General features: G+C 36.0%; 1 protein-coding gene across 5 annotated transcripts in view; it reads right to left on the bottom strand.

Annotated features, from left to right (window-relative positions):
- The window catches only part of DNAH12 (dynein axonemal heavy chain 12), a 213963-nt gene that overhangs the window by 113264 nt on the left and 77681 nt on the right, over positions 1-23018 (bottom strand). For all 5 annotated transcript variants that reach the window (XM_070492412.1, XM_070492414.1, XM_070492413.1 and 2 more), the window contains 11 exons: positions 22274-22468; positions 20679-20800; positions 20307-20589; positions 12442-12561; positions 10963-11119; positions 10558-10730; positions 7732-7884; positions 7213-7452; positions 6642-6887; positions 6205-6324; positions 441-550 (listed from right to left, as the gene is read on the bottom strand). In XM_070492412.1, the coding sequence (XP_070348513.1) occupies positions 441-550; positions 6205-6324; positions 6642-6887; positions 7213-7452; positions 7732-7884; positions 10558-10730; positions 10963-11119; positions 12442-12561; positions 20307-20589; positions 20679-20800; positions 22274-22468 (1919 nt within the window). The remainder of the gene's footprint in view (positions 1-440; positions 551-6204; positions 6325-6641; positions 6888-7212; positions 7453-7731; positions 7885-10557; positions 10731-10962; positions 11120-12441; positions 12562-20306; positions 20590-20678; positions 20801-22273; positions 22469-23018) is intronic.

The following is a 23018-nucleotide window of genomic DNA, read 5'->3' as shown; positions in this document are numbered from 1 at the left end:
TAGGATCAAGAGGAACAACTTCCAAATCTGACACAGAAACTATCATGCATCACCCAGAGATTCTAGACTTTGAGTCTGTTCATTGATTGACCAGAACTTTTAGGTTGTCTCCCTGGGAAGGGAAGAGTGCATTTTACGTGCATGAAGGAGAGTGAATAAAATATCTGATGACCAAAAGGGCAAATTGTGATGGTAATTAGTGCTACATCATTGAATGAGTACTGTTTACCAATCCTTGTTAGATCTGTAGCATGAGAGAGAAATAAACCTTTGTTTTTAAGCCACTGGGATTGGAATTCGGGTGTGGGGAGTGTTTGCTCCCTAGCCTATTCAGCATACAAAGTTTGCTGAGTCTTTTGGGTCACATATTTTAGTTGTTTTAATGGTTTAATAAAAAATAACATCTAACTATGGCAGACAATGATAATCTATAATCTTACCCATGTCTAACAATCATCATTTCATATGTCTGAATCATTTTTTCAATAAAAAATTTAACAGGCTGAAGATTATGTGCTTTGCAGGCTTCATGAGCACATTCCAAAAATTCCTAAAATAAAAGAAAAATAGAATGCATTTCTACAAAATGATGTTATAAACCATGTCATACATGCCTTATAAATGCAGACTTTTCATTTAGAAATAAGAAAATTGTATCTTCTTATATTGATAAATTATTTCTTAAAGCTTTATTTATTTAATTAACAAGAGGAACAAATAGAATTAAAATACTTTAAAATATTAGTATTCCTTATTATAAGTTATTAACAATCATAGCATCATAGTATTGGGTATATGCTGCATGAAAAAAACACTCCTTTTAATAGTGTTTTGCAGAATTTCACTTTTGGTTAAGATATAGAACGATATGCTAAACAATCCTTCACACTGCAGTAAGTGGAAATAAACAAAGAGGCTAAAAAAATCACAACAGTTTTAAAGATACAGGAGCACTTGGGATACAAATAAGTCTAAAGGATCTAAATTTCAGAAAAGGATGACATTTCCTAGGTGAGCACAAATCAACAGCTAATCTTGCCATTGCATTTTCCAGGTGTGGACATAGGAGGGCACTGGATTGGGCCTGCTATAGGCAGAGGGACTTTGCTGAAGTAAGGAGACTCCAACAGAGATTTTTTCTTTTTTTTTTTTTTTTAAAGATTTTATTTTTTCCTTTTTCTCCCCAAAGCCCCCCGGTACATAGTTGTGTATTCTTCGTTGTGGGTTCTTCCAGTTTGTGGCATGTGGGACGCTGCCTCAGCGTGGTCTGATGAGCAGTGCCATGTCCGCGCCCAGGATTCGAACTAAAGAAACACTGGGCCGCCTGCAGCGGAGTGCGCAAACTTAACCACTCGGCCATGGGGCCAGCCCCTCCAACAGAGATTTTAATAATCATTTGGGCTTGTGTGACAGATTTGAATCTGGAGAGGCTCAAACACAAAGCTGGTTCTCCCTACTGCCTACACTTTTGCTGAGTGTGAGGTGACACAAGAAATCAAGGGCTTAGGCAGAAAGGCACACACAGAGAGACTTCCTTAGCCTTGGGATGTTTATATGCCAAAACACTGCTAGAGGGAGGCCCCTATAATACAGTAGGACAATTCTCACTCTAAAGACATTTAAAACCAGAGGTAAACCAAAGCTAAATAATGCTTCAACAAAACTCTGGCTTAGGTCAACTCCTGATTGAATTGACCAGCAGCTTAATCTAGCTATCTGACAAAGGAACAAGATGGTTTTTCTGCAGGAAAATAATACCAATTTAGCCTCTAAAGTATTTTTTTTTTTAAAGATTTTATTTTTTTCCTTTTTCTCCCCAAAGCCCCCCAGTACATATATTCTTCGTTGTGGGTCCATCTAGTTGTGGCATGTGGGATGCTGCCTCAGCGTGGTTTGATGAGTAGTGCCGTGTCCACGCCCAGGATTCGAACCAACGAAACACTGGGCCGCCTGCAGTGGAGCGCGCGAACTTAACCACTCGGCCACGGGGCCAGCCCCCCCTCTAAAGTATTTTATACACCATTTTTAACATAAAATCAAAATTTACAAATCATAAGAAATAGCTGATGATCAAGAGAAAAAACAGTAAACAAAACAAACTTGCAGATGACCCTGATGTCATAATTAGCAGACATTGACATTAAAATAACTTTTATAAATGTATAAAAGAAAATAGACAATATGACAGAAAATAGGTGAAGAATTTAAGCAAAGAAATGAGATCTCTTAATAAAATAAAATTGGACACACTAAAACTGAAAAAATAAAATATGTGAAATTAAGAATTCATTGGATATGCTTGTCAGCAGACTGGACAAAGCTAAAGAAAGGACCACTAATCTTTAAGACAGGTCAATAAAAAGTATCTAAACTAAAGCATAGATAATAAAAAATGAAATAAACAAATTAAAAACATAATAACAGACATGTGAGACAAAATAAAATGGTCTAACATACATGTAATTGGAGTTCCAAAAGGACAAGAGAAAGAAAATAGAACAGAAAAAATATTTTAAAAGATAATTACTGAGAATTTTCTGGAGAAAAACATCAATCCACAAATTCAACAAGTGCAGCCAATCCCAAGCAGGACAAATACAAAACAAAAACACTAGGCATACAGTCAAACAAGGAAAGAGAGAAAATATTAAAAATAGCCAGAGAGGGGTCAGCTCCGTGGCTGAATAGTTAAGTTCACGTGCTCCGCTGCAGCGGCCCAGGGTTCAGATCCTGGGCGTGGACATGGCACCCCTCATCAGGCCACGTTGAGGCGGCGTCCCACATCCCATAACTAGGAGGACCTGCAACTAAGATATACAACTATGTATCAGGGGGGTTTGGGGAGATAAAGCAGAAAAAAAAAAAAAAAGATTGGCAACAGTTGTTAGCCCAGGTGCCAATCTTAAAAAAAAAAAAAAACAGAGAGAAAAAACACATTACATTCAGGAAGCATGAATAAGAAAAAATTCTGATCTTCTAAGTACAACAATGAAAGCCAGGAGTTAACAGAATAACATCTTTAAAATGATGTAGGGGTGGGAGAAGACCCCACCAATGTAGATTTCTATATCTGGTGAAAATATCCTTCAAAAATGAAGGCTAAATAAAAACATTTTCAAACAAACAAAAGCTGAGAGAATTTGTTGCCACAGGAACCACATGCACACAAGAAATACTGAAGGAAGTTCTTACTGTGGAAGGGAAAAGATTCCAGATGAAAGCACATATCTGCAGGAAGGAATAAAAAACACTAGAAAGGGAAAATATAAAAGACTATTTTTTTCAAATACTAATACCTAAAGCAAAAAATAACAATGTATTGTGGAGCTTATAATATGAGTATGTGAGTGAAAGTAAGTAAGGCCATCTGGTAAGTGAACATAAGTGAGGCCATCTTGTTACACTCAATAACCCTTTCCTAGTTGAACTCTTTCTAGCATGTGATCATTATAAATTGCTGCACGCTTTCATGATTTCCTGGCCCTGATCCTGTGCACATACCCCTGCTGAGGTACTCTGATAGCTTTGTTCTTAACAATTTTAATGAATTTTCCCAGGGAATAAGAAGGCCTCCAGAAAGAAAGAACACTCGTAGAATATTCATCATCATTGTCAGAAGAAAAGAATCCGTCATGTACATTTCTAAATCCCCTCCTTGCTGCCCATTTTCCTGATTTAACTGTCTCAAGATGCTATGATCCTTGATGGGTTTTGGAGACATTAGTCACCCATCTTCCAATTTGCTGGCTAATCTAATCTAATTAAACTTCCATTTTTGATCTCTAACTCGTGATTAATTGGCTCAGATCTCAGTGAGCAGAGTGAACCCATTGCTTGACAACAAATAGAAGTAAAATATATGACAACAAGGGTATCATAGGCAGGGGTGAGTGGGTAATGGAATTACACCATTTAAGGTTCTTATATTGTTTATGAAATACAAACTTAAGATAAATTATAATAAATCAAGGATGTATATTGCAATCTCTGGAGTGGCCACTGAGGTCAAACTAAAAAGCCAACAGAGATTAATGGAGTAATAAACATTACCTGAAACTCAAAAGAAGTCAGTAAAGGAAAAACAAACATACAGTACACATCAAAAAGCAAGATGGTATAGTGAGTAGTATTTGTTTTTCCTACGGTCCCAGCTTGCCTCAGCTTGGCTGCGGGCACACTGAACTGCTCAGCTGCCTACCTCCTAGAGCTGACCCCTAGTAGTTTTTTTCAAACTGGAATCTATGGATTCATGGATCTATTGCTATATTCATGGGAGTATAAGAGTTCTCCAAGAGAATGTTAAAATTTTGTATTTTCATTTTGATTAAAAAAAAGTCGTATTAGTATATCCTGAATCATCTTGATAGTCACCTGTGGTACAATACAAAAATATATGTGGTCTTTGTCCCCCGGTTCTGGCACAGGAGTATCTTTTGTTATTCATAATGAGCCCTTTTTCAATCACATCTGAGTTTAGGCTAATGAGGTGACTTAGGGTGGGGACCCTAGATAGCCTCAGGATGGGGCCAGTCACCAGAAAGTCCCAGTGGTTAGAGAGTTGGAACTTTCAGCCCCACCTACCAACCTTTGGGGAAGGAGGAGGGGAGAGCCAAGGATTGAGCTCTATAAAAACTCTCGAACAATGAGATTCAGGAAGCCTCAGATTTGATGAACCCATCAAGGTGCAGGGAGGATGACACACCCTGAGAGGGCACGGAAGCTCCATGCTGCCACCTCCCAATACCTCACCCTACACGTATCTTCCATTTGGCTGTTCCCGAGTTGTATCCTTTAAAGTAAACCAGTAAACTGGGCTCCTAAGTTCCATGAGCTGTCCTAGCAAATTATTAAACCTGGGGGCAGGGGGTTGTGGAAACCCCGATTTATAGTTAGTCAGTCAGTACAGGTGGCCCAGGACTTGAGACTACTGTCTGAAGTGAGGGGCAGTCTGGTAGGACTGAGCCCTTAATCTGTGGAATCCGACCCTCCAGGTAGTTAGTGTCAGAATTGAATTGCATTGTTGAACACCCAGTTGGTGTTGAGAAAGTCAGAGGATTCGTTGTTGGTGTTAGAAAACACTCTAGAATCACCTTAATCTGATGCCACCATAGGATGCATAGTACTATTTGAGTTTGAAAATTAAAAAAAAGGACAGAAAGTAAATGATGACTTTAAGCCAAGTAATGCCTTAGTGATATAACAGCTCAAACAAAGAAAACTTTTTACAGTAATATCAATAGAGAAAAGAGGTGGAAGGACTGAATTATCACACAGCAAAAGGTGGTTTATGCATGCCAAACTCAAAAGAATGTTGACTGCACATTTTACCATAGAAAATGCCATAAAGTGACAATTTAGTTTTGGCCACAAACCATCTATCTCACTAAATCAAAATTGGTGTTTTGTCTATAATTAATTTTAAAATTTCTTTTGATTTTACATTATATAACAGCTATAAACAGTAGGCATTTATTCTTATGTGTACATATATGTAGGCCTCATTATAATGTCTATTATTCATTTATTTATTTTTGTGAGGAAGATTGGCCCTGAGCTAACATCTGTTGCCAATCTTCCTCTTTTTGCTTGAAGAAGATGGTCCCTAAGCTAACATCAGTGTCAGTCTTCCTCTACTTTGCATATGGGACACCACCACAGCATGGCTTGATGAGCAGTGTGTAGATTCATGCCCAGGATCTGAACCTGTGAACCCCAGGCTGCTGAAGCAGAGCACGAGAACTTAACCCCTATGCCACCAGGCTGGCCCCAATTATAATGTCTATAATTTAAATGAAATTGGAAATGCACATTGTTTGTTTCCTTTAAAAAGAAGTCAGTATATTACTTACATTTGAGAAACAAATCCTTACGTTAACTATAGGATATTTTGCCACTTTCAGTTTACCACCTTTTCTCCCTGCTGAAGTACACAATAGTATTATGGTATACACAGTAGTAAGTATATCATAAGATAGGAAATAACATACTCTTACAATGGACACTATCTTTGACCTGAATCTTGTTAACCCTGGTATCATAGAACAGACGGTACAGAAATCTACTCATCTTCATTAATTAAAGTGGCCAAAATAGGGGTTTCTCATCCAAATAGAATAATTTCACTCATGTAATAAAACTTTGAAAAGTATTGAGTCATCAAATGAATCTATTTTCAGAAAAATTCATTCTCACAGATTTACTTACATGATAGTCAGCTTCAGGAAGTTTAACACCAGGAAATAAGTCGCTAGTTATTCCATTAAATAAAGGTATATCATGTGATAGAAATTTTGGTTCATTTACATCTTTAATTGATCGAAGAAGCTAAAATCATCCAAAAAGGGCAATATAAGTTACTTGCCAGTATTTGCCCCCCACCTCACCTGCCAAAAGTCAGTTTCTTTTACATTGCTCCATGGAATCCCCATACTAAACCGTCAATACTATGCTTGTCAAGCCAAAAGGTCTTTGTATTCATATAAAGTATAAGGAATAACGTAACCCAAAACTATCATTTCAACCCCATGTAAAAAGACTCAAGCAACAAGTCTCCCTATTGCCTATTTATAGTTCCTGATCAACCTTGTTAAAAAACTTTTCTTTCCACTGAAGCTTTCACAATGTATACATTTAATACTTACAAGTATATCTTCATTTTCATCTGGAAATTTTAGTTTTAGGTTTCCAGCAGCCACTAAAACTGCTTTTACTGCTCGCATTCCATAGTCATAATGAAACTGTGATGAGAGCTGCTCTGAGCAAAGCCTATAGGTCATTACTATCTTCACAGACAGAGGTTTTGCATTAAAAAATCCATAGGAGTAGAGGGAGATTTCTGCTATGAGGGCATAGTTTGGAACCATCATAGCCACTGTTCTAAAAAGAACCTGAAGTATATAATAAATGAAATATATTATTTACCTTACAGAAATCATTTTTAAAGCTGAACATAAGAATCCAAAGATAATATGTTGATATTCGAGTTTATTTCCCCAATGCAAAACTTTTTCATTAACTTTGTAATTTTTTAAGTAGCACTTTTTATGTACTTTAAATTTCTTAGATGTCTAAAAAGTTTTTAGAGGTATAATTTACCTTATATCAAATGAAAAAAATAAAAGGGAAATTACAAAGATGTGAGAAAATTATACCATTTTGAGTGTATTATGCTGTTACTTTTGATTAACAAATTTACAATCTTAAAAAAATTACCTTAAGATTGTCTGGCAATTCAGAACGTCCTGCATAGCCGGGATTCATGGTAATAGCTACAAAACAGTTTGGATTGAGCTTTAGTTCTGTCCCTTCAAAAATAAACTCTTCCAGCTTCTGCTGAATGGCTCTTTGAATGCAAAGGATCTGTTGAGCTACCACTGACAACACTTCCAACTCAATTCGATTAAATTCATCAAAGCAAGCCCAAGCACCAGAAGATGCCAATCCTTTAAAAAACTAAGGACAAGGAAAAAGGAGATGATTTTTCTTAGGAAAGGGCATCGTTGTTCAAACAAATATTTAAACTTTTAAGTCAAAATTGAAAGTTAAACTTAATAAAAGCCCCAAGGATGAAAACAATGTCTTTATCCTAAAACCAAGGTTCTGCTTGAACCTCAAGCAGGAACCACAGGGAACTGCTTAAACCACGCTCAAATAATGTTTACACACGAGCTTGCTTCGGTCTCTGCAGTTAGACCTAGCTGTAAGATTGTAACATTTAATATGCAACTTTACCTTTCCCATTGCTATATAATCTAGCCCATCAGAACAGTTGAACACCACACACTGTACAGCAAGAGCTTTAGCCAAGTCCTTGGTGGTTTCAGTTTTTCCTGTGCCTGCGGGCCCCTCCGGAGCACCTCCAAGGTTTAAATAGAAGGCACCTATCTGAAAAAATATACACATGTGAAAAGAAATCCATGCTTAACTGAAAAAAAAAGAGGACAATTGCTTACGAAATGTATTTAGGCTTGTTTGTACCTTCAGAGAGGCAGTGATACAATTATATTGTTCAGTTAATTTTTAGCACACAATTTTTTAGCTGCACAAAGAAAAAGCAGTTTAAAGGGTCCAAAAAAGTGAAAATGTATCAAAATCTCCTTATCTGCTAATACTTCATTTGTATCCTATTTGCCTCTAAAAACAAGGAGAATCTAGCCTTGGGGTGTTAACGTTTGGTCAGAAGGGTTTAATTAGAAGTGGTTGTGGAGATGATCATAGAGATCAATAATGACAATCTCCATGGCTAGCCGCAAAGAGAAGAAACACCTGAAAATGAGTGCTATAAATGGGGGCCCATCGTTGGAAAAGAAACAAATGACCTATTATTTAATTTTGTCTATGATTCACCCTGGCTATTGCATTCCACCCTTGGTATGTTCTCCATTTCCTCCATTCCCATAACACTCTTCTGTACTTCTCTTACCAGTAGTATCGTTTTCTACCTTGCATTACAGTTAATTTATGTACACTGTTTTCTCTCTCAATTAGTTTTTAAGCTCCTTAAGAGCAACATCAGCAGTATCTGAATTCTCTCTGGGTCGTCACAATGACTAAAATACTGGTTGGGAATTTTTAGAAGCATATAAATTACAGTGAACTCCCTGTAACTGTGGAGTTTTTTTCATGAAAACCACTATAAGTTTGTGAAACTTAACTCCTCTTAGGAAAAATAGGGCTAAGGGACCAAGGCTGTACATATGGGAAGGCAGGGGGTACATGGGAACTCTCTGTACTTTTTGCTTAATTTTGCTGTGAACCTGAAACCGCTCTAAAAAATAAAGTCTATTTTTAAAAGTAATAATAATAAACAAACCTATGAAAGTCATATTTTCACATTTACTAAAATGAAACAATAGAGACAACTCATTAATAAAGGCAATATCAATGATATTTATCCATCTTAAATTTATAATAAATGTTATACTGCTAATGTCCATTAACTTGATTGATGGAAACCTCAGGCTCTCCATTCTTTACAAATTTAAGAAAATGCTTACAAATGTATTCTTTTTATTATGGATCATAAATATACTAGGAGACCTTTTTTTCGATGTTTAGTGTTATATACAAGTGTTCAATGTGTTTCTGATTTTACAACTCAAAGTTGTTAGCTTCCACCTTACAAGTATTCACAGCTTCTGATTTCACTGAGGTCCCAGATAGGACATAGAAGCTTGAGATTCATTTATTCAACAAATATTTAGGAAGCAACTATGTACTTGTTTACCACTACAGGAGAGAACAAGACATACATGATCCCCGTCCTCAGATAGTTTTTTGAGAAAGTAGAGGTTTTGGTGAAACATTTTATCGTAGATGCATTGGCACCCTACCCAGATTCCCTTTACTGGCCATTGCATCCATTCTCCAATTGCTGTGAGCATTGGCTACAAAGTAGCTCTCAACTGTTCTTTTCTCCAGAGAATTGTACTCAACTAATAGTTTGTTGGCAAATACGGCACCTGAAATTTTACTCACACCCCTAACCCCACGGGTGACCCATAGGCAGTGACAATTAGGGAATATAAAAGCCAGACCCCTTTGCCTTAAAGAGGGGTACCTCTGTGTTGCCATTCATGCTCCAAAACTCCCTGTGAGATCAGGCTAAGTAAGGCTATATATCCTTTGAAGCCACATCTTTACTTAGCTTTTTCCCCTGCTTTCCTCACTTCCTTACAGGTCTTTACTGAGAGCATTCCCTTGCAAATCTAGGTTTATCCAGTAAATTTGCCCTCAAATCCCCATTTCATCTCTGCTCCTAGAGAACGCAATCAAAGACACTTTAATTTTACACACTCAGCACAGGTGGATTGATGTTTCTTGGTGCTCCTCCTCAATTCCCAGACAGGATTGCCATATTTAGCAAATAAAAATACAGGATGCCCAGTTACATTTGAATTTCAGGTAAACAATGAATTATTTTTAGTATAGGTATGCCCCATGCAATATTTGAGACATATCTATACTAAAAATTATTGTTTTTATGAAATTCAAATTTACCTGGGTGTCCCTGTATTTTATCTGGCAACCCCACTGCCAGGGTTTGATATTTTGTGTTTTGTTTTGTTTTCATTTTTTTTAGTTATAGCTCTATCTTCCACAGCTTCCCAACAAGCAGAGACCTCAGCACTGCCCCTCTACACTTCAGCTTTCTCCCTCCTATTCAACAGAACTAACTTGGAATTCTAAGCAGAAATGTACTTTCCTCATCTTCCTGTCATAACTCCCAGAACTTCACCGCAAAAATTGATACCATTTTCTGAAGCTCTGCTTTTCTCTTTAAATCTCCAGAATCTTCCTTTTTCTAATTATCCCTAATAGTAATGATTTTCAAACATTAGAATTCGCTCTTGTATTCTACAAAAGTACCCAAAAGTAAATATTCATTATTATAATTTCACATTAAGGGAATTTGGGATTAGGAAGGGATAGCCATATTCAACTACTATAGATAAGAGAATAAAATGAGGATAGCCACATTACATTTGGACAAGAAAATGTGACACCACACCAAAAAGTAATCTTTAATGTGTGAATTAAAATAATTTAAATGCATACCAATGTTCTGTAACATCTGTCAGTTAGAGGAGTAATGACAAGTCTAGGTGAGTTACCAAGATATTCATAAGCATATTTTACATTGCAATTAATGATACGAACTCGAGCATTTTCATATTCCCAATAATATCGAAGCTGAGCAAGCCAGTGGAAATCTGTATCATGTGAGACACCTAGAAAGAATAAAGTAAAACAAAACACATAATCCTGAAATGGAAATAATTTGAAAAATATGTATTTTATCATCTTTTATAACAACAAATATTAAAATAATTCATTTTCCTATTTATAGAAAAGATCATGTAAAATAAATTGTGTTGAGAGAGAAAAAGACATACAGTATAAATCTTTGCTTCTAGAAGCTCTTGAATTTTATGTTTAATATTAAAGAAAAAAATCACATACCCATATCAATCATGTCCATGACCACATCTCTAGCATGGACATCAATAGTAACCAAAGCCCCCAGAGTAATCCTGGTCTGTTTTGACAATTTTCCTCTTACCAGCTCTACAATATCATTTAGTTGATTCTGAAGTTCCTTATAGTACTTCTTTAATCCCTACAAAATAAAAAAGCAATTACACTAAGGTTATATAGTACCTAAAACATGTATTTTATATATTTACTTTTACAAAACAATTCTGATTTCATAATGTATCTCAATATAGAAATGAATTAGAGAATAAAGTCATTTTCTCTAAGCCTATAAAATATTAAGAATAAGTTTTCAACGAATTATATAATTTTGATACTACATGTAGAAATTGGGAGAAGATTGCCTTTGCAAAGGATAGATAAACTAAGTAAGAAATATAGTAGGATGACTGGGACATATGGTATTTCTATTTTTAAATTTTTGAGTAATCTCCATACTGTTTTCCATAGTGGCTGCACCAGTTTGCATTCCCACCAGCAGTGTATGAGGGTTCCTTTTTCTCCACAACCTCTCCAACATTTGTTACTTTTTGTTTTTCTTATTTTTTCCATTTTAATGGGTGTAAGGTGATATCTTAGTGTAGTTTTGATTTGCATCTCCCTGATGGTCAATGATGATGAACATCTTTTCAAGTGCCTATTGGCCATCTGTATATCTTCTTTGGAGAAATGTCTGTTCATGTCTCCAGCCCATTTTTTGATTGGGTTGTTTGATTTTTTTGTTGTTGAATTGTGTGTGTTCTTTATATATTATGGCGATTAACCCTTTGTCGGATATATGACTTACAAATATTTTTTCCCAATTAGTGGGTTGTTTTTTTCTTTCAATCCTGTTTTCATTTGCCTTGAAGAAGCTCTTTAGTCTGATGAAGTCTCATTTGTTTATTCTTTCTATTGTTTCTATCCAAAGAACTTGAAATCAGCAATTCCAAAAGTCTCATGTGCCTCTATGTTCATTGCAGCATTATTTACAATAGCCAAAACGTGGAAGCAACCTAAGTGCCCATCAATTGATGATTGGATAAAGAAGATATAGTATATATATACACACAATGGAATACTACTCAGCCATAAAAAAGAATAAAACCATCCCATTCACAACAACATGGATGGACCTTGAGGGCATTATGTTAAGTGAAATAAGCCAGATAGAGAAAGACAATCTCTGTATGACTCTACTCATATGTGGAAGTTAAACATGTAGACAAAGAGAACAGATTAGTGGCTACCAGGGGAAAGGGGGGCTGGGGGGTTGGCACAAAGGGTGAAGTGGTGCACATGACTGACAAATAATAATGTACAACTGAAATTTCACAAGGTTGTAAACTATCATGAACTCAATAAAAAATTTTTTAAAAAACTTCTAAGCAGAAGAGTTAAAAAAAAAAAAAGAAAGAAACATAGTAGGTAGAAAAGAATGTTATTTAAAATCAAATAACGCTTTACCTCTATCCCACCACTTATAACTTCCTGTGTTTCAGAAGTCCAGAACATTTGAGAAACACAAAGTACAACTTGGCCAGGCCACTCTCGAACCCAGTCTCTTCTTGCAGATTCTGGATAGGCCTGAAGAATTAAAATGCATCATTAACTTTAAAAGATCAGGAAAGGAAAAAAAAAAGCATTAAGTGTCTAACAATAGAGAAGTGCAATATTTGGTACATTCGTATGATAGTATATCATATAGTCATGAAAATTTTAGATGACTATGTAAAAGACCCAACAATTTTTTGTAAATTATATTTTTGAAATATTTGTTTGTTTATAAAAGAATGGAAAGTTGAGCATCGATATGTTAATAATCAGTTATCTCTGAAAGAATTTGATTGTTGATTCTTTCAGAAGTTGATTTCTATATCATTTTTATGTTCCTTTCCTGTGGGGAATTGTCAAGTTTTCTACATAGAATACATACTACTTCTATTAAAATAAAGCATAAAGGTTTTATTAAATCATAAAAAATCAGTCTAATAGATTATGTATATCAATGCCAAGATTTAATTGAAAAGGAAACTATGCAATCTGGTGGAAAAGTGGACTAGAAATTAAAGCCATTGTATTAATTATCCATAGCTTTTCCAATAACTTGTCTGACCAAAGTATATAATTTGAACGATTATATAACATTTTTATGTTCAAAATGCATTTAAGTTGGGGGAGTTTTAATCTTTGAAAAAATAACTTGCTTCAAAAGTTAATGAGGCAGAAAGGGTCAGCAAAATGGCAGGGTGAGCTGACCCAGGACTCTCTCCCCTCCAAACTACAACCAAAGAATCGGAACAACTGAATTTCAACCAATAACCCTAATACAGAGACCGTCAGAGACCTACAGCAGCAAGACGACGGAGGAAGCAGAGGCTGCAGCTGGCCTCAGAGGAGCTGGAACAGGGTAGGAGAGAACTTTGCTCCCTACCCTAGAGACTGGGATCACTGCTGCGGGTGAGGGAAGGAGCAGGGGAGGGGCCGTGCATCCGGGGATCTCCAGGACTCCCACTGCCAGCGCAGTGGAAACCTGCTGACAGGGGAAAGCTTCCGCATGCGGGGACCCCATCAAGCCAGGGCCCCGGGAGACCAGAGAGCGAGAGCTGATCGGAATCCAGATTGGCATACAAGAGAAAGTGCCCCTCCTCCCCCAACCTGCGCTGCGTGCCCGCCATCATGGCTGAAGGCAGATGGCTCAGAACGCGTGGCTCTTGATCCCCGTCTAGTGGCAACAAGCTGTAACTGCAACCGAATACTACCGTCATGCACAAAAACCACTCCTCTACCATTCAGCAATTTATAAAAGCTCCAGACCAGAAGGAAAACAATAAAAACACAGAATTAAGTCCTGAGGACTTGGAAATAGGTAAACTAAGTGAAAATGAGTTCAGAGTGGCTATCATCAAAAAACTCAATGAGGTAAAGGGAAATATAGAGAAATAAGTCAACGAGTTCTGGAGTTACTTCACAAAAGAGATTGAAACTATAAAGAAGAATCAATAAGAAATACTAGAGATGAAAAATACAATGGGTCAGATAAAACAGAATACAGATTCCCTGAATGCGTGTGTAGACACCATAGAGGAGCAAATTAGCATAACTGAAGAGAGACAGGCTGAATGGCTCCAGACAGAGGAAGAAAGAGAACTAAGGATTAAAAAGAATGAGGGAAATATCAGAGAAACAGTGGATTCAATGAGGAGAACCAATTTAAGAATCATCGGAATTCCTGAGGGCATGGAAAAGGAAAATGGAGCAGAAAGTGTGCTTAATGAAATTATAGAAGAGAACTTCCTAAATCTAGGGATTGAGGGAGAAATGTGTGTGGAGGAAGCTTTCAGATCTCCTAGATTTGTCAATGTAAAAAGACCTACTGCAAGGCATATAGTAGTAAAAATGGCAAAAATGAATGACAAAGAAAGAATACTCAGGGCAGCAAAACAGAGGAAAATAACCTACAAAGGAACTCCTATTAGACTTTCAGCAGATTTCTCTATAGAAACCTTACAAGCTAGGAGAGAATGGAATGACATATTCAAAACTTTAAAAGATAAAAATCTTCAGCCAAGAATACTCTATCCAGCAAGAATATCCTTCAGATATGAGGGAGAAATTAAATCTTTTCCAGATAAACAAAAGTTAAGGGAATTTGTAACCAAAAGTCCTCCTCTACAAGAAATCCTCAAGAAGGCTCTCATACTTGAAAAAAGAAAAAAAAGGAGAAAGGGGTCACAAACCACAGAGTAGGGAGACAGATAGATAGAACCAGAATAGGATAGTAAATATTCAACTATAGCATTAGGATACAGGTAAGGAAACCACCAAAGCAAAGACGATCTTATCACTCTAACTACAAACTCATAACATGAGTTGGAATAAGAGATGAAAATAATAATTTAGGAGGGGAAGAGGAATGGACTAAATCAGTCTAGGCCAAGTAAGTAAGAGACCACCAGAGAATGGACTATATTATACACGAGATTCTAAATACAAACTTCAGGGTAGCCACTAAACTAAAAAACAGAACAGAGACACAAAACATAAATAAGGAAAAATCTAAGAAACCCAGCATAAGAAATTGCAGAAGTCAATGGGTAGGCCAAAACACACAGGACGAGAAACAAAGGTAATGCAGGAAAACCAGACAATGAGCGACAGAATGACAGCATTAAGCCCTCATGCATCAATAATCACCCTCAATGTAAACGGATCGAACTCTCCAATAAAAAGGCACAGAGTGGCAAAATGGATTAAAGAACAAGAGCCAACAATTTGTTGCCTCCAGGAAACACACCTCAGCTCCAAGGAAAAACACAGGCTCAGAGTGAAGGGGTGGAAGACAATACTTCAAGCTAATAGCAAGCAAAAGAAAGCAGGTTTCTCAATACTTACATCAGACAAAACAAATTTCAAAATAAGGCAGGTAAAGAGAGACACAGAGGAACAATATATAATGATCAAAGGGACACTTCATCAAGAAGAAATAACGCTTATAAATATCTATGCACCCAACACAGGAGCACCAAAGTTCATAAAGCAACTATTAACAAATCTAAAGGAAGATGTTAAAAACAACACAATAATACTAGGGGACTTCAACACCCCACTCACATCAATGGACAGATCATCCAGACAGAAAATCAACAAGGAAATAGTGGAGCTAAACGAAAAACTAAAACAATTGGACTTAATAGACATATATAGAACACTTCAACCAAAAACAGCAGAATACACATTCTTCTCAAGTGCGCATGGAACATTCTCAAGGATAGACCATATGTTGGGAAACAAGGCAAGCCTCTACAAATTTAAAAAAATTGGAATAATAACAAGCATCTTCTCTGATCATAATGCTATAAGGCTAGAAATTAATTAAAAGAAAAAAGCTGATAAAGGCACAAGGATGTGGAGACTAAACAATACGCTATTGAACAAGCAATGGATCATTGCAGAAATTAAAGAAGAAATCAAAAAATACCTGGAGACAATGAAAATGATAACATGCCATACCAACTCATATGGGATACAGCAAAAGCTGTATTAAGAGGAAAATTCATCACAATACAGACACATCTTAACAAACAAGAAAAATCCCAAATAAGCAATCTTAAACTACACCTAACCGTATTAAAGAAGAACAAACAAAGCCCAAAGTCAGCAGAAAGAGAGAAATAATAAAAATCAGAGCAGAAATAAATGCTATTGAAACAAAAAAGGCAGTAGAAAGGATCAATGAAATAAAGAGCTGGTTATTTGAGAAGATAAATAAAATTGACAAACCCCTAACCAGATTTACAAAGAAAAAAGGGAGAAAGCTCAAATTAACAAAATCAGAAATGAAAGAGGAGAAATAACAACAGACTCTACAGAAGTGCAACAGATTATAAGAAAATACTACAAAAAACTATATGCCAACAAAATGGATAACCTACAGGAAATGGATAAATTCTTGGATTCCTACAATCTCCCAAAGCTCACTCAAGAAGAAGCAGACAATTTGAACAGACCAATCACAAGGAAAGAGATTGAAACAGCAATCAAAAACATCCCAAAGAATAAAACCCCAGGACCAGATGGCTTTCCTGGGGAATTCTACCAAACTTTCAGAGAGTATTTAATACCTATCCTTTTCAAGCTATTCCAAAAAATTAGGGAGGATGGAACACTTCCTAACACATTCTACAAGGCCAACATCACGCTGATATCAAAGCCTGACAAGGACACCACAAAAAAAGAGAACTACAGGCCAATATCGCTAATGAACATAGAGCAAAAATTCTAAACAAAATTTTGGCAACCAGAATTCAGCAATTCATCAAAAGGATCATACATCATGATCAAGTGGGATTCATACCAGGGACACAGGGATAGTTCAACATCCGCAAATCAATCAACGTGATACACCACATCAACAAACTGAGGAATAAAAACCACATGATCATCTCAATAGATGCAGAGAAAGCATTTGACAAGATCCAACAGCCATTTATGATAAAAACTCTGAACAAAATGGGCCTAGAAGGGAACTACCTCAACATAATAAAGGCCGTATATGACAAACCCACAGCCAACATCATACTCAATGGACAAAAGCTGAGCGCCATCCCCCTGAAAGCAGGAACGAGACAAGGATACCCTCTACCACCACTCTTATTTAACATAGTACTGGAGGTCCTGGCCAGAGCAATCAGGCAAGAAAAAGGAATAAAAGGAATCCAAATAGGGAGGGAAGAAGTGAAATTCTCGCTGTTTGCAGACAACATGACCTTATATATAGAAAACCCCAAAGAATCCATTGGAAAACTTTTAGAAGTAATCAACAACTACAGCAAAATTTCAGGGTATAAAATCAATTTGCATAAATAAGTAGCATTTCTATATTCTAATAACAAACTAACAGAAAAAGAACTCAAGAACACAATAGCATTCACAATCACTACAAAAAGAATAAAATACCTCGCGGTGAATTTAACTAAGGAAGTGAAAGAACTATACAATGAAAATTACAAGGCCTTTCTGAAAGAATTGGATGACGACATAAAGAGATGGAAAGACATTCCATGTACATGGTTTGGAAGAATAAACATAGTTAAAATGTGCATTCTACCTAAAGCAATCTACAGATTCAATGCTATCCCAATCAGAATCCCAATGACATTCTTTACAGAATTAGAACAAAGAATCCTAAAATTCATATGGGGCAAAAAAAGACCCCGAATTGCTAAAGCAATCCTGAGAAAAAAGAACAAAACAGGAGGCATCACAATCCCTGACTTCAAAACATGCTACAAAGCTACAGTAATCAAAACAGCATGGTACTGGTACAAAAACAGGTGCACAGATCAATGGAACAGAATTGAAAGCCCAGAAATAAAACCACACATCTATGGACAGCTAATCTTCGACAAAGGAGCTGAGGAGATACAATGGAGAAAAGAAAGTCTTTTCAACAAATGGTGCTGGGAAAACTGGAAAGCCATATGTAAAAGAATGAAAATTGACCATTCTTTCTCACCATTCACCAAAATAAACTCAAAATGGATCAAAGACCTAAAGGTGAGACCTGAAACCATAAGGCTTCTAGAAGAAAATGTAGGCAGTACATTCTTTGACATCAGTATGAAAAGGATCTTTTTGGACACCATGTCTTCTCAGAGAAGGGAAACAATAGAAAGAATAAACAAATGGGACTTCATCAGACTAACGAGCTTCTTCAAGGCAAATGAAAACAGGATTGAAACAAAAAAACAACCCACTAACTTGGAAAAAATATTTGCAAGTCATATATCTGAAAAAGGCTTAATATCCATAATATATAAAGAACTCACATACTCAACAACAAAAAATCAAATGACTTGATCAAAAAATGGGCTGGAGACATGAACAGACATTTCTACAAAGAAGATATACAGATGGCAAATAGGCACATGAAAAGATGTTCATCATCACTGATCATCAGGGAAATGCAAATCAAAACTACACTAAGATATCACCTTACACCCATTAAAATAGAAAAAATAAGAAAAACAAAAAGTAACAAATGTTGGAGAGGTTGTGGAGAAAAAGGAACCCTCATACACTGCTGGTGGGAATGCAAACTGGTGCAGCCACTATGGAAAACAGTATGGAGATTTCTCAAAAAATTAAAAATAGAACTACCATACGACCCAGCTATCCCACTACTGGGTATCTATCCAAAGAGCTTGAGGTCAGCAATTCCAAAAGTCCTATGCACCCCAATGTTTATTGCAGCATTATTTACAATAGCCAAGACATGGAAGCAACCTAAGTGCCCATCAACAGATGATTGGATAAAGAAGATGTGGTATATATATACAATGGAATACTACTCAGCCATAAAACAGAACAAAATCGTCCCATTTGCAACAACATGGATGGACCTTGAGGGAAATATGTTAAGTGAAATAAGCCAGTTAGAGAAGGACAATCTCTGTATGACTCCACTCATATGAGAAATTTAAAAATGTAGACAAAGAGAACAGATTAGTGGCTACCAGGGGAAAGATTGGGGGGGTGGGCACAAATGGTGAAGGGGTGCACCTACAACACGACTGATAAACAATAATGTACAACTGAAATTTCACAAGATTGTAACCTATCATTAACTCAATAAAAATTTTTTTAAAAAGTTAATGATAATAACAGATCCAAATTATAAATTGAAAAAAACACCTGCAGAACAAACTTTAAAGTTGGTGCTAATGGAAACTATATTTTTAATACAATAATATCATCTTAGATATAAGAACATTAAATATAGGATATAACTACATATTATTATTAAAACACATTTTATTAGAAATATTTAGAAATAAATGCAAATGACAAACTAACCTAAGTTTCAAAGAAGTCTGAGTTTCAAAGAATGGATGAGCTATTACTAGCTACATAGAAGGTAAATTTCTATAATGATTAAGGAAATATTTTCATGGATAATGTTGATTCTTTCCTATGTGTTTTAGTTTGTTTGGAATCATAAATAGAAAAAGGAAAGAAAATGTAAAAATTCATCAGCAGGAACATTGAAGCTGAACAGAAAGCCACTGCACGATGATGAGCTTCACAGGGTTCTTGGTGAAGGAAAAAGGATCCCTCACTCATGTAAAGCGAGTTGCTGGATATAAGGCTGCAGTGCCCTTTAAAATGATTTTTTTACTACACAACTGTTCCTTTGTGGTCCTAAAGGCAGAAATATGCTAAAGTTTATCATTCAAGATTAGGTTAATTGAATTAGCATAATTGAGGTACATGTAGTGCCTAGGTGTTTTATTTCTTTCAAAAATTATATATCCTTTAATGTATGCTCCTTTGATGTTTGTTCATCTCATTTCGAGTTTTAAAGTAATTATTTAAGTGTAAACAGCAATAAGTGAACTAGATGATACATTTGACACTTATGTCTGAGGTTCTTTCTGATCCCAGGGCCTTTACACAGGATACCTAGATGCTCTCTCATTTGCTCTTTACCTGGTTAATTCCTACTTATCCTTTGGGTCTCAGTTTCAATTTCACTTCTCCTAAGAGCCCATCACTAGAACACTCCCTACCCCCATTCCAAATTATATACCCCTTATCATTCTTTCTCATAACATCTTTCTTTTTTCTTTTGTGGCACTTAATCACATATTATTATCAATTCTTACTAATATTATTTTAGTAATAATGTTAGACACAAAAAGTAAAGAAAATAATAAACGGTTTGAAATCGTAAGAACTTTAAGTGTTAATTTACTGATAACTCATTCAAAACCTCCTAAAAGAAAGCATTTACAGAATGTAGGGCACACATTGAATCCTAGGAAACACACCAGTCTGGCTGCAGCGATCACATCATGAATACTCCGGAGCATTAAATCTTCCACTTGAATGAGCCACTTTTCCACAGCACCTCGCGCTGCAGATGTGGAAATAAGTGCAATCAGCTCCACCCGCTCACCTTCAGAGCTATACATGGCCTTAATGTCCAAATTAGGAAGGAACTCCAATTTGGCAATGCCCTCAAAGCATTTTTTTAAATGAGGCTGAACTCTAAGTGGATCTTTGGTCTCTGACAAAATCTCCAACATTTCATCATTAGATAAGAAGAAAAAACTAGGGAAAAACATGCGAATAAAAGCTTTAGTTATAATTTATCAAACATCAGAAAATGCTTTTGATTATAGCACAGTTGGTTATCATACCGAGGGAAGAAAAGTCGTTTTTTTTCAAGATATGCATTAAGCCCTTTCATAATTTTCTCCAAAAGTTCATTGCAGGTCTGCAGTTTTTCCAATAAACCTGTTAAAGAAGTAGCAGCAAGAACCTAAAAAAGATACGTTTGTTCAGGTCAGCACTTATATATCAGATATAATTATAAGACCTAAACATTAATCTATATTATATGTCAAAAATGTTAAAAGTTCAAAAGGTTTATGAAAATTGTCCTGAAATTTTTTTGTAATGTGAAACTATTAAAATTCAATAAATCAGAAATCTTCTTATCTAAGGACGCTAGTTACAAATGGAAGTTACAAATGTTACAAATGCATGACTGTCATGCATGTTTTCATGTCTTCGATATTGGATGATGTGGGGAGAGTCTACTAGGTTGGTGTGTGATTTAATTTTTACATTTACGACTGTCCACTATAAACCTAACAACACACAGTAGGAGTCGGCAAACTACACTCCAAGGGCTAAATCCAGCCTGCTGCCAGTTTCTTTTTTTTTTTTTCAGCTTTATGAGATATAATTGACAAATAAAAATTGTATATATTTAAGGTATATAGCTTGATGTTTTGATAAACACATAGATTGTGCTGCCAGTTTTTGTATGGCCCATGAGTTGAGAATTACTTTTATACTTTTAAAAAGTTGAAAAATTCTAAGAATAATAATATTTCATGGCACATGAAAATGTCAGAGTCCATAAACAGTTTTATTGTAGCACAGACACAGCCATTCATTCACATATTATCTCTGGCTGCTTTCTTTATACAGTGATGACAGAGTTGAGTAGTTGTGAAAAAGACTATATGTCTCACAAAGCCTAAAAAATTTACCATGAGGCCCTTTGCAGAAAAAAATTGCTGACTTCTGACCTATAAAAAATCATGTCTCACAAAGGTTCTAAAGTCAATGTATAAGGTGAAATCCTTGAAATTCATAAATTTCAGTGTGCCATTGACTCTTAATAAGTCCAGCACAGCTACTTTTTCATCTAGCATTGAAACAAATTATTTCTTAAGTTGAATACTAGATAAAAAAAAAAAAAGTGGGCGTATATCTATGGGCTATGCATATATGTGTATGGAAAGTACACAGCATGTTTTTTCAGCATTACAATCTCACTCAAGAAGGCGCTATACTCACTAGGAGAGACACACTGAGAGACCTGCAGATTTCGTTTCCCCCAACACTCCTAAGCATATAGAGTCACTGAGGGGAATGTCAGGTGAATTACTTGCACCACTCGTTCTTTCTCTCTCTCACTCTCCATTTTACTTTATTTTACTATTTATTTTACAAGAAGAGGGAGCAGTGAGTATACACAGTAGAAGTCAAGTGAGTTAAATGTACGTTTGAAGCAGCTCCACTACATATATTAGTTATATGCAGTGTATCTTACGAATTGAAAAATTATTTTAATGCTTTCTCATATTTTTCTGAACTTTCCAGTTTGTATACAACTAACAGGTTTTACTTTTGTGATCAGAAAAAAAGAGAGCCAAATGCTCTTTAATACCCAAAAATAAAGGTTCCCCTTTATTTATAAAAGATAAAACAAACACTTCACCTTTGGATCTTTTGCACAAAACTTCATGATATCCCTCCAATGTCTGTCTACTGTCTGAAACTGACGGCCTTCTTCTGGCATCTGTTGCATGATATCCTCAGAACAAAAAATAGGCTCCAAGTACAGCCACTGAGCTTGTACTTTCAACCACTCGTCAATTGTTTCTTGTATTCGAATCAAACGGTCCTCCCAGGCCTTAATGAAAAGCATACTGTACTAAATTCCAGTTATTAAAGAAAACTCATAAATTATAGCAAGGAATATTTGTTTGAAATTTACTGTTATTTTTAAATCAATGTAAAACAGCTTAAAGTCCACTTATGAGTATCTCACATGGGCTTAGAAAACCTTCAAGAGATGTGAAGTTTTCCTAAACCTTTGGAACTCACAATTGGAATTGACTGTAGTTATTTAGACCAATTTCCTAACCTCTAGGTGAACCATCCCAAGTCTGAAAAGCATCCAGGAATATATCCTGCTCTACATCAGTGGTTATCAAGCTAGGGGTTATTTTGCCCCCTACCCCAAGGGATATTTGATAATGTCTGGAGACACTTTTGTTTGTCACAACTAATAGGGTGAGGGTGCCACTAATATCTCATGGGTAGAGGAGACAGACGCTGCTAAACTTCCCACAATGTACAGGACAGCTCCCACAACAAAGAATTATTCAGCCCGAAATGTCATTAGTGCCAGGTTGAGAAACCCTGCTCTAAACCAACACAATTTGGAAAAAAACAAACAA

Source organism: Equus asinus, chromosome 21 (genome assembly GCF_041296235.1).
Source record: "Equus asinus isolate D_3611 breed Donkey chromosome 21, EquAss-T2T_v2, whole genome shotgun sequence".
Lineage (NCBI taxonomy): Eukaryota > Metazoa > Chordata > Mammalia > Perissodactyla > Equidae > Equus > Equus asinus.
Note: the sequence above shows the minus strand (reverse complement) of the source record. Positions and strands in the feature narration are given on the sequence as shown.